This window comes from Macaca nemestrina, chromosome X (assembly GCF_043159975.1).
Source record: "Macaca nemestrina isolate mMacNem1 chromosome X, mMacNem.hap1, whole genome shotgun sequence".
NCBI lineage: Eukaryota > Metazoa > Chordata > Mammalia > Primates > Cercopithecidae > Macaca > Macaca nemestrina.
Genome location: NC_092145.1, coordinates 124,740,956 through 124,753,398, shown reverse-complemented (window position 1 = coordinate 124,753,398; position 12,443 = coordinate 124,740,956). Strand labels below are relative to the sequence as shown.

The 12,443-nt window shown below is 40.3% G+C and overlaps 1 protein-coding gene across 1 annotated transcript; it reads left to right on the top strand.

Moving 5' to 3' along the window:
• Window positions 1-331: 331 nt before the first annotated feature.
• On the top strand, window positions 332-3,002 carry LOC105499043 (E3 ubiquitin-protein ligase SIAH1-like). Its single transcript, XM_011771443.2, has one exon. It carries the CDS (start codon window positions 564-566, stop codon window positions 1,395-1,397), a length of 834 nt encoding a protein of 277 aa, XP_011769745.1. The 5' UTR covers window positions 332-563; the 3' UTR covers window positions 1,398-3,002.
• The last annotated feature ends 9,441 nt before the right edge of the window (window positions 3,003-12,443 follow it).

Below are 12,443 nucleotides of genomic sequence, written 5' to 3'. Positions count from 1 at the left end.
AGCTGGGTGTGGTGGTAGTGCCTGTAATCCCAGCTACTCAGGAGGCTAAGGTAAACAATCACCTCCAGGAGGCGGAGGCTGCAGTGAGCCAAGATGGCGCCATTGCACTCCAGACTGGGTGACAAGAGCGAAACACCATCTCAAAAAAAAAAGAAAAAAAAGTAATACACAGCGGGCTCGAGGACTCACGAGATGACGGTGGCCGGTGGGGAGGCGGGCTCGAGGACTCGCGAGATGACGGTGGCCAGTGGGGAGCCAGGCTTGAAGTCTCGCGAGATGACAGTGGCCAGTGGGAAGCCAGGCTCAAGGACTCGCGAGATGACATCAGCCGGTGAGGCGCCAGGCTTGAGCACTCACGAGGTGATGGCGGCCGGTGGGGAAGCGGGGGACCCTTGCTAGAGGCATTCTACCGCGCGACTGAGGAGGCCCAGGGTGTCCCGTTTGTTTCGCCACTGCAAAGAGGCAGGTAGTGGCGCTGTCCGCGGTGGCATTGTTGGAGTGATTGGTGACAGAATACGTTGGTGACGGCACCGGGGTCTGAGGTGAGCTCTCCAGCTGCAGAAATGAGCGAACAGACTGCTTCATTGGATACCTCGTCGCCACCCAGTAAGGCGCCTGCCCAGTCTGACACGACTAGATCCAGCATTGACTTGGCAAGTTTCTTCCAGTGTCCGGTTTGCTTAGACTACGCGTTACCGCCAATTCTTCAGTGTCCGAGAGGCCATCTTGTTTGTAGCAGCTGTCACTCAAAACTCATATCTTGTCCAATTTGCCGAGGCCCCTTGGGATTCATTCGCAACTTGGCTATGGAGAAAGTGGCTGACTTTGTACTTTTCCCGTGTAGATACGCCTGTTTGGGATGTGAAATAACTCTGCCACACACAGAAAAAGCAGATCACGAAGAAGTCTGTAAGTTTAGGCTTTATCCCTGCCCGTGCCCTGGTACTCTCTGTAAATGGCAAGGCACTGTGGATGCTATAATGCCTCATCTGACGAATATGCATAAGTGCATTACAACAATAGAGGGAGAGGATATAATTTTCCTTGCTACCAACATTCATCTTGCTGGCGCTTTCGATTGGGTTATGATGCAGTCCTGTTACGGTTTTCACTTCATGTTAGTTTTGCAGAAACAGGAGGATCACAATGGCGACCAGCAGTTCTTCGCAACTGTACAGCTGATGGGAACACGCAAGGAAGCTGAAAATTTTATTTACCGACTTGAGCTAAAGGGTCATCGGCGACGACTGACTTGGGAAGCGACTCCTCTACCTATTCACGAGGACATAGCAAAAACCATTAAGAATAGAGACTGCTTAATCTTTGGTGGCAACACTGCACTGCATTTTGCAGAAAATGGCGATTTAAGCATCAATGCAACGATTAATAAGTGTTGAAATGGCAGTGGAACATTTTCTATTCAGTGTTAAAACTGTTTAATTTCACAGAAAATAAGCCACCTATGTGCCTGCCAACCTGAAACTCTTCACAAGTATAAGCTCAACACATAAATAGAAAGACTGTTAAATACAGAAACAGTTGTGTGTAGTAACATTAGTATATATAAAGATGGGCATATTTTGCATTAAGAAAGAAAACATTATAAATTAATTTTGAATTTTGTGTTGTAGATGGTATTGAAAAATAATGTTTTCTTTTGTTTTTGGGTCTGTGAATGTGTGTGTGTGTGTGTGTGTGTGTGTGTGCGTGTGTGTGTTTTGTTTTGGTTTTTTTGGGTTTTTTTGTGTTTTTTTTTCTGAGATGGAGTCTAGCTCTGTCACCCAGGCTGGAGTGCAGTGGCGCGATCTCCGCTCACTGCAAACTCTCCTGCCTCAGCCTCCCAAGTAGCTGGAACTACAGGCGCCTGCCACCTCACAGTGTTAGCCAGGATGGTCTCGATCTCCTGACCTCGTGATCGGCCCACCTTGGCCTCCCAAAGTGCAGGGATTACAGGCGTGAGCCACCACGCTCAGCCATTTTTTGGTTTTGGTTTTGGTTTTGGTTTTACTTTAACTGATAAGCCATTTTGAGTGGTCATGGACTACTGCTTTTCCCCTTTGTGAGTTAATACATAGTGCTGCTATGTGGGTTTTTTTCTGTGTGTATTTGCTAATTTTTTATTCTAGTTTTTTGTTAAATAGATTTGACTTTCTATTCTGTAATTCAGGTTTCACCTCACTTTTTTGTACCGTTTTAAAGTTAGTGTCTTTTGATATGCATAATTGTTTATGGTAAAATGTATAACGTGTTCCATATGTATTCTCTTTTCCCGCATTAATTGGTTCATTAGAAATTTTTTTTTTTTTGGATAGACACTCTGTTGCCCAGGCTGGAGTACAGTGGCATGATTTTGGCTCACTGCAACCTCCACCTCCTGGCTGGGCTCAAGCAATTCTCCTGTCTCAGCCTCCCAAGTAGATGGGACTACAGGCACCCGCCACCACACCTGGTTGATTTTTGCATTTTTAGTAAAGACGGGGTTTCACCATATTGGTCAGGCTGGTCTCGAACTCCTAACCTCAGGTCATCCACCCACCTCAGCTTCCCAAAGTAGTGGGATTACAGGTGTGAGCCACTGTACCCAGCCAGAAATATTTTAAAATCAGCTGTTTTGTGAAGATAGGAGTTCCAGAAAGTAAAGGTGACATTGGAAAAATTATCCAAAGCTATTTAAAACATCTATAAGATGGTCTCTCTCCCTCTGGCTTTCTCTTTTCTACAGATGAGTCATACCTTTGAGATTAATTTTTGAAAGCTTAGAGAATAAAAAGAAGTTTATAAATACTGAAAATAGGCTTTTATTTCCTTTTACAAATATATTGGACAAATTACGTTTAAAATGTGTTCTTGTGTTTATTGATTGTAAAGGCATTGTCATGGACAAAACTTAATTAAAAGCAAATCATTTGTTTAAAAAGGCACTTTGTAAAACATGTTTTGGTCTTTCATAATTCTCATTAAAAGAATATATGGCAAATTTTTTAAAAAGTAAAGAAAATAAATGTTGTAGCTTGGCTCAGTAAATGACTCTAGCAGCAATGATGGACTCGTCTTTAAGAAGTGTATAAAATACACATTTTATTTATCCAGTCTGTCATTGATGGGCATTTGAATTCATTCCATGTCTTTGCTATTGTGAATAGTGCTGCAGTGAACATATGCATGCATGTATCTTTATAATAGAATGATATATATTCCTTTGGGTATATATCCAGTAGTAGGATTGCTGGGTCAAATGGTATTTCTGCTTCTATGTCTTTGAGGAATCACCACACTGTCTTCCACAATGGTTGAATTAATTTACATTCACACCAACATTGTAAAAGCATTCCTTTCTTTCCACAACCTGGTCAGGATCTGTTTCTTGACTTTTCAATAATTGCCATTCTGACTGGTGTGAGATGGTATCTCATTGTGGTTTTGATTTGCATTTCTCTAATGATCAGTGATGTTGAGCTTTTTTCATATGCTTGTTGGCTGCATGAATGTCTTCTTTTGAGAAGTATCTGTTCATGCCCTTTGCCCACTTTTTAATGTTTTTTTTTTCTTGTAAATTTGTTTATGTTTCTTATAGATGCTGGATATTAGACCTCTGTCAGATGGGTAGATTGCAAAAATTTCCTCTCGTTCTGTAGGTTGTCTGTTCACTCTGATGACAGTTTCTTCTGCTGTGCAGAAGCTCTTTAGATTAATTAGATCCCATTTGTCAATTTTGGCTTTTGTTGTTAATTGCTTTTGGTGCTTTTATCATGAAATCTTTGCCCATGCCTATGTCCTGAATGGTATTGCCTAGATTTTCTTCTAGGGTTTTTATCGTTTTGGGTTTTGCATTTAAGTCTTTAATCCATCTTGAGTTAATTTTTGTATAAGGTGTAAGGAAGGGGTCCAGTTTCACTTTTCTGCATATGACTTAGCCAACTCTTCCAGCACCATTTATTGAATAGGGAATATGCAGCCATAAAAAGGAATGAGATTATATCCATTGCAGGGACAGGAATGGAGCTGGAAGCCATTATCCTCAGCAAACTAACACAGGAAAAGAAAACCAAACACAGCATGGTCTCATAAGTAGAGGCTGAACTATGAGAGCACATGGACACCTCGGGGGCAACAGCACACACTGGGGCCTGTTAGGGAGGTGGGGGAAGGGAGAGCGTCAGGAAGAATAGCTAATGGATACTGGACTTAGTACCCAGGAGGCAGCCGGGCGCGGTGGCTCACACCTGTAATCCCAGCACTTTGGGAGGCCGAGGTGGGCGGATCACGAGGTCAGGAGATCGAGACCATCCTGGCTAACACAGTGAAACCCCGTCTCTACTAAAAATACAAAAAAATTAGCCAGGCATTGTGGCACGTGCCTGTGGTTCCAGCTACTTGGGAAGCTGAGGCAGGAGAATGGCGTGAACCCGGGAGGCGGAGCTTGCAGTGAGCCTAGATGGCGCCACTGCACTCCAACCAGGGCAACAGAGGAAGCTCCCTTTCAAAAAAAAAAATACCCAGGAGGCGGGATGATCTGTGCAGCAAACCACCATGGCACACGTTTACCTATGTAACAAACCTGCACATCCTGCATATGTGCCCCAGAACTTAAAATAAAAGTTGATGGGAAAACAGTGTATAAAGTACACATTTTAAAAAGAAAAGCACCAAGGCAGGGAAATGCATGAAAGGTGGTAAATGAGAGGTATAATTTGTAAGTAATGCAGCTCAGAGGAAAAAACAAAACCCTCATTTGGCCAATCCTAACAAAGAAACTTGAGACTTGGAGCCTTCATCTTTAGGTGAGAAATTCATAACCAAAGTCTCCTAGTTGGCAAGTTGTATCACAGCATAATTTGTTTTTTAAAAAAATTTAAGTGATATATGATTATTTACTTTTATAACTTAAAAAAGTTACAAAGTAGTTAGAGAAAATCAATATTTGGATAAACCTACACATGTCACACAAAATATGTGGACTTTATAATAAGCATGCCTAATCACTAATTCAAATATTATGACATGCTTGCAAGAATTAAAAGTATGTATCTTCCATTCTCTTTTAACTCTAGACAATTTTATATCTAGCATATAATTAGTCATTGGTTCCTTTCTCCAACTCACCTGTTTAATTGGTATTGCTTTTTTTTTTATTATTATACTTTAAGTTCTGGGATACGTGTGCAGAATGTGCAGTTTTGTTACATAGGTATGTATGTGCCATGATGATTTGCTGCACCCGTCAACCCATCATCTACATTAGGTATTTCTCCTAATGCTTTCCCTCCCCTAGGCCCCAACCCCCCCGAACAGGCCCTGGTGTGCGATGTTCCTCTCCCTGTGTCCGCGTGTTCTCATTATTCGACTCCCACTTATGAGTGAGAACATGCGGTGTTTGGTTTTCTGTTCCTGTGTTAGTTTGCTGAGAATGATGGCTTCTAGCTTCATACATGTCCCTGCAAAGGACACGAACTCATCCTTTTTTTATGGCTGCATAGTATTCCATGGTGTATATGTGCCACATTTTCTTTATCCAGTCTGTCATTGATGGGCATTTGGGTTACTCTTTGCTCTTGTGAATAGGGCTGCAATAAACATACGTGTGCATGTGTCTTTATAGTAGAATGATTTATAATCCTTTGGGTATATACCCACTAATGGGATTGCTAGGTCAAATGGTATTTCTGGTTCCAGATCCTTGAGAATGGCCACACTGTCTTCCACAATGGTTGAACTAATTTACACTCCCACCAACAATGTAAATGCATTCCTATTTCTCCACATCTTCTCCAGCATCTGTTGTTTCCTGACTTTTTAATGATCACCATTTTAACTAGTGCGAGATGTTATCTTGCTGTGGTTTTGATTTGCATTTATCTAATGACCAGTGATGATGAGCTTTTTCTCATATGCTTACTGGTCACATAAGTGTCTTCTTTTGAGAAGTTTCTGTTCATATCCTTTGCCCACTTTTTGGTGAGGTTGTTTGTTTTTTGTTTTTTGTTTTCTTGTAAATTTGTTTAAGTTCCTTGTAGATTCTGGATATTAGCTCTTTGTCAGATGGATAGATTGCAAAAATTTTCTCCCATTCTGTACATTGCCTGTTCACTCTGATGAGTTTCTTTTGCAGAAGCTCTTTAATTAGATCCCATTTGTCAATTGTGGCTTTTGTTGCCATTGCTTTTGGTGTTTTAGTCATGAAATCTTTGCCCATGCCTATGTCCTGAATGGTATTGCCCAGGGTTTCTTATAAGTTTTTTATGGTTTTAGGTCTTACATTTAAGTCTTTAATGCATCTTGAGTTAATTTTTGTATAAGGTGTAAGGAAGAGGTCCAGCTTCAGTTTTCTGCATATGGCTAGCCAGTTTTCCCAACACCATTTATTAAATAGGAAGTTATTTTCCCATTGCTTGTTTTTGTCAGGTTTGTCAAAGATCAGATAGTTGTAGATGTGTGGCATTATTTCTGAGGCTTCTGTTCTGTTCCATTGGTCTATATATCTGTTTTGGTATCAGTACCATTCTCTTTTGGTTACTGTAGCCTTGTAGTTTAGTTTGAAGTCAGGTAGCGTGATGCCTCCAGCTTCGTTCTTTTTGCTTAGTATTGCCTTGGCTATCTGGGCTCTTTTTCGGTTCCATATGAAATTTAAAGTAGTTTATTCGAATTCTCTGAAGAAAGACAATGGTAGATTGATGGGGATAACATTGAATCTATAAATTACTTTGGGCAATATGGCCATTTCCATTATATTGACCCTTCCTATCCATAAGCATGGAATATTTTTTCCATTTGTTTGTGTCCTCTCTTATTTCCTTGAGCAGTGGTTTATAGTTTTCCTTGAAGAGGTTCTTCACATCCCTTGTAAGTTGTATTCCTAGGTATTTTATTCTCTTTGTAGCAATTGTGAATGGGAGTTCACTCATGATTTGACTATTATTCATGTATGGGAATGCTTGTGATTTTTGCACATTGATTTTGTATCTTGAGATTTGCTGAAGTTGCTTATCAGCTTAAGGAGATTTTGGGCTGAGACAATGGGGTTTTCTAAATATAGAATTATGTCATCTGCAAACAGAGATGATTTGACTTCCTTTCTTCCTATTTGAATACCCTTTATTTATTTCTCTTGCCTGATTACCCTGGCCAGAACTTCCAATACTGTATTGAATAGGAGTGATGAGAGAGGGTATCCTTGTCTTGTGCTGGTTTTCAAAGGAAATGCTTCCAGCTTTTGCCCATTCAGTATGATACTGGCTGTGGGTTTGTATAAGGTGTAAGGAAGGGGTCCAGTTTCAGTTTGCTCTTGTGAATAGGGCTCTTATTAGTTAATAAAATTAATAAATAAAATTAATAAAAATTAATAAAACAGCTCTTATTATTTTGAGATACATTCCATCAATACCTAGTTTATTGAGAGGTTTTAGCATGAAGGGGTGTTGGATTTTATCAAAGGCCTTTTCTGCATCTATTGAGGTAATCATTGTAATTGGTTCTGTTTATGTCATGGATTACATTTATTGATTTGCATATTTTGAACTAGCCTTGCATCCCAGGGATGAAGCTGTCTTGATCGTGGTGGATAAGCTTTTTGATGTGCTGCTGGATTCAGTTTGCCAGTATTTTATTGAGGATTTTCACATTGATGTTCATCAGGGATATTGGCCTGAAATTTTCTTTTTTTGTTGTATCCCTGCCAGGTTTTGGCATCAGGATGATGCTGGCCTCATAAAATGAGTTAGGGAGGAGTCCCTCTTTTTCTATTGTTTGGAATTGTTTCAGAAGGAATAGTATCAGCTCCTCTTTGTACTCTGGTAGAATTCGGCTGTGAATTCATCTGATCCTGGGCTTTCTTTGGTTCACAGGCTATTAATTACTACCTCAATTTCAGAACTTGTTATTGGTCTATTCAGGAATATGACTTCTTCCTAGTTTAGCCTTGGGAGGGTGTATGTGTCCAGGAATTTGTCCATTTCTTCTAGATTTTCTAGTTTATTTGCATAGAGGTGTTTATAATATTCTCTGATAGCAGTTTGTATTTCTGTGGGATCAATGGTGATATCCCCTTTATTATTTTTTATTGTGCTTATTTTATTACTCTCTCTTTTCTTCTTTGTTAGTCTGGTTAGCAGTCTGTCTATTTTGTTAATCTTTTCAAAAAACCAGCTCCTGGATTCATTGATTTTTTTGAAATGTTTTTCGTGTCTCTATCTCCTTCAGTTCTGCTCTGATCTTAGTTATTTCTTGTCTTCTTCTAGCTTTTGAATTTGTTTGCTCTTGCTTCTCTAGTTCTTTTAATTGTGGTGTTAGGATGTCGATTTTAGATCTTTCCCACTTTTTTCTTTGGGCATTTAGTGCTATAAATTTCCCTCTAAACACTGCTTTAGCTGTGTCCCATAGATTCTGGTATGTTGTGTCTTTTTTCTCATTGGTTTCAAAGAACTTATTTATTTCTGCCTTAATTCTGTTATTTACCCCGTAGTCATTCAGGAGCACGTTGTTCAGTTTCCATGTAGTTGTGTGGTTTTGAGTGAGTTTCTTAATCCTGAGTTATAATTTGATTGCACTGTGGTCTGAGAGACTGTTATTTCTGTTCTTTTGTATTTGCTGAGTAGTGTTTCACTTCCAATTATGTGTTCAATTTTAGAATAAGTGGGACCGAGTGCTGAGTAGAATGTATATTCTATTGATTTGGGGTGGAGAGTTCTGTAAATGTCTATTAGGTCCTCTAGGTCCAGAGCTGAGTTCAAGGTGGGAATATCCTTGTTAATTTTCTGTCTTGTTGATCTGTTTAATATTGACAGTGGGGTGTTAAAATCTCCCACTATTATCGTGTGGGAGTCTAAGTCTCCTTGTAGGTCTCTAATAACTTGCCTTATGAATCTGGGTGCTCCTGTATTGGGAGCATATATATTTAGGATAGTTAGCTCTTCTTGTTGCATTGATCCCTATCATTATGTAATGCCCTTCTTTGTCTTTTTTGATCTTTGTTGGTTTAAAGTCTGTTTATCAGAGACTAGGATTGCAAACCCTGCTCTTTTTTTGTTCTCCATTTGCTTGGTAAATATTTCTCCATCCCTTTATTTTGAGCCTCTGTGTGTCTTTGCATGTGAGATGGTTCTCCTGAATATAGCACACTGATGGGTCTTGACTCTTTACCAATTTGCCAGTCTATGTCTTTTAATTGGGGCAGTTATCCCACTTACATTTAATATTGTTATGCATAAATTTGATCCTGTCATTATGATGCTAGCTGGTTATTTTGCCCATTAGTTAATGCAGTTTCTTCATACTATTTGGTATGTTTTTACAGTGGCTTGTGCTGGTTTTTCCTTTCCATATTTAGTGCTTCCTTCAGAAGGTCTTGTAAGGCAGGTCTAGAAGTGGCAAAATCTCTCAACATTTGCTTGTCTGTAAAGGATTTTATTTCTCCTTCAGTTATGAAGCTTAGTTTGGCTGGATATGAAATTCTGGGTTGAAAATTCTTTTCTCTAAGAATGTTGAATATTGACCCCCGCTCTCTCCTGGCTTGTGTGGTTTCTGCAGAGATCTGCTGTTAGTCTGATGGGCTCCCCTTTGTGGGTAACCTGACCTTTCTCTGTGGCTGCCCTTAACATTTTTTCCTTCATTTCAACCTTGGTGAATCTGACAATTATGCATCTTGGGGTTGCTCTTCTCAAGGACTATCTTTGTGGTATTCTCTGGATTTCCTGAATTTGAATGTTCGCCTGCCTTGCTAGGTTGGGGAAGTTCTCCTGGATAATATCCTGAAGAGTGTTTTCCAACTTGGTTCCATTCTCCCCGTCACTTTCAGGTACACCAATCAAACGTAGGTTTGGTCTTTTCTCATTGTCCCATATTTCTTGGAGGCTTGTTTGTTCCTTTTCATTCTTTTTTATCTAATCTTGTCTTCACACTTTATTTCATTAAGTTGATCTTCAATCTCTGATATCCTTCCGCTTGATTGATTCGGCTATTGATAGTTGTGTATGCTTCACGAAGTTCTTGTGCTGTGTTTTTCAGCTCCATCAAGTCATTTATGTTCTTCTCTAAACTGGTTAATCTAGTTAGCAATTCTTCTAATCTTTTTTCAAGGTTCTTAGCTTCCTTGCATTGGGTTGGAACAAGCTCCTTTAGCTCAGAGGAGTTTGTTATTATACACCTTCTGAAGCCTACTTCTGTCAATTAACCAAACTCATTCTCCATCCAGTTTTGTTTCCTTGCTGGCAAGGAGTTGTGATGCTTTGGAGGAGAAGAGGTATCTATCTTTGGTCTCTGATGTTGGTGACTTCTGGATGGGGTTTTTGTGTGGACATCCTTTTTGTTGATGTTGCTGCTATTCCTTTATGTTTGTTAGTTTTCCTTCTAACAGTCAGGCCTTTTCTGCTGCAGGTCTGCTGGAGTTTGCTGGAAGTCCACTCCAGAGCCTATTTGCCTGAGTATCATCAGTGGAGGTTGCAGAACAGCAAAGATTGTTGCCTGTTACTTCCTCTGGAAGCTTTGTCCCGGAGGGGCACCTGCCAGATGCCAGCCAGAGCTCTCCTGTATGAGGTGTCTGTCGACCCCTCCTGGGAGGTGTCTCCCAGTCAGGAGGCATGGGGGTCAGGGGCCCACTTGAGGAGGCAGTCTGTCCCTTAGCAGAGCACGAGTGCTGTGCTGAGAGAGCCGCTGCCCTCTTCAGAACTGGCAGGCAGGAATCTTTAAGTCTGCTGAAGCTGTGCCCACAGCTGTCCCTTCCCCCAGGTGCTGTGTCCCAGGGAGATGGGAGTTTTATCTATAAGTCCCTGACTTTCTTTCAGAGATGCCCTGCTCAGAGCGGAGGAATCTAGAGAGGCAGTCTGGCTACACTGGCTTTGCCAAGCTGCAGTGGGCTCCACCCAGTTCAAACTTCCTGGCGGCTTTATTCACACTTGGAGGGAAAAACCACCTACTCAAGCCTCAGTAATGGCAGACACCTCTCTCTGCACCAAGTTCGAGCATCCTAGGTCGACTTTAGACTGCTGTGCTGGCAGCAAGAATTTCAAGCCAGTGGATCTTAACTTGCTGGGCTCTGTGGGGGTGGGATCCACTGAGCTAGACCACTTGTCTCCCTGGTTTCAGCCCCCTTTCCAAGGGAGTGAACGGTTCTGTCTCATTGGCATTCCAGGCACCACTGGGGTATGAAAAATAACTCCTGCAGCTAGCTCCATGCCACCCAGTTTTGTGCTTGAAAGCCAAGGCCCTGGTGATGTAGGTTCCTAAGGGAATCTCCTGGTCTGTGGGTTGCGAAGACTGTGGGGAAAACGTAGTATCTGGGCTAGAATGCACTGTTCCTCACTGCACAGTCCCTCACAGCTTCCCTTGGCTAGAGGAGGGAGTTCCCTGATCCCTTGAGCTTCCCAGGTGATACGTCAACTCATCCTGCTTTGCCTCACCCTCCATGGGCTGCACCCACTGTCTAACCAGTCCCAGTGAGATGAGCCAGGTACCTCAGTTGGAAATGCAGAAATCACCCACCTTCTGCCTTGATCTCGCTGGGAGCTGCGGACCAGAGCTGTTCCTATTCAGCCATCTTGCCAGCCACTCTGGTTTTGCATTTTTATCATCCCTAAGAAACGGCAATTGGATAAGCATTTGTAAAACACTTAAAAAGCCCTAGATGAGTATAACAAGACCATATATTGTAAATCTAAATGAGATATTAGGCATTTATCTTTAAAAAATAAATGAATAAAGAGAACTATGGAAGCAATTATAGACATATTTAGTAGCTTATGTTTTAGTTTTAAAAAAAAGTTTTTAAACAACGTATGTTCACACTATGCCGTTAATTTATACATGATTTTTTTTTTGAATGAAAAGCCTTTTTCTTGGCAATGTCATTTTAATTTTATTTCTAAACAATTGCTCTTTTAATTAGATCTTTACTTGTTATTAAATATTATGAAAGAGGCATACAGTCTGCTTCTTGCACAATTATTACAAATAATAACAACAAACCCAGAAACCTGTCTGCAATGAACCTCAAACCAAATGTTGTGGTAATAATTATAAGAAGAAAAAAATGTTCCTGAAAAATGATCACTAATGCTTTTTCACAGTAGTGTAAATATGATTACTTTAATCCCTGTATTCCACTACTCAGACCATGGGAATCTTACTCAAAAGGAAACAGATATAAATGAAAACTTGACTAAGGTGCTTAAGTTTTTCAGAGTCATGGAAAAATTCTGGAATGATTTGAAAAAGGCTTATGTATAACAGAACAATTGTAATAAGAGAATGTAAATCTCTTCTTTAATTAAAGGAGATTTTCAGTCTATCTAAAGAGTGTGTTGGGGGAAAATCTAGTAGGAATAGTAAATGTAGTGATTAAGATTTTCAGTAGTGCAAGATTTTGTTTTGACAAATGAAGTATTTTTCTGCTAAACACTTTTTAAAGTTGTTTATTTTTTAAAAAAATAATACATATTTTTTAAACCAGGAAA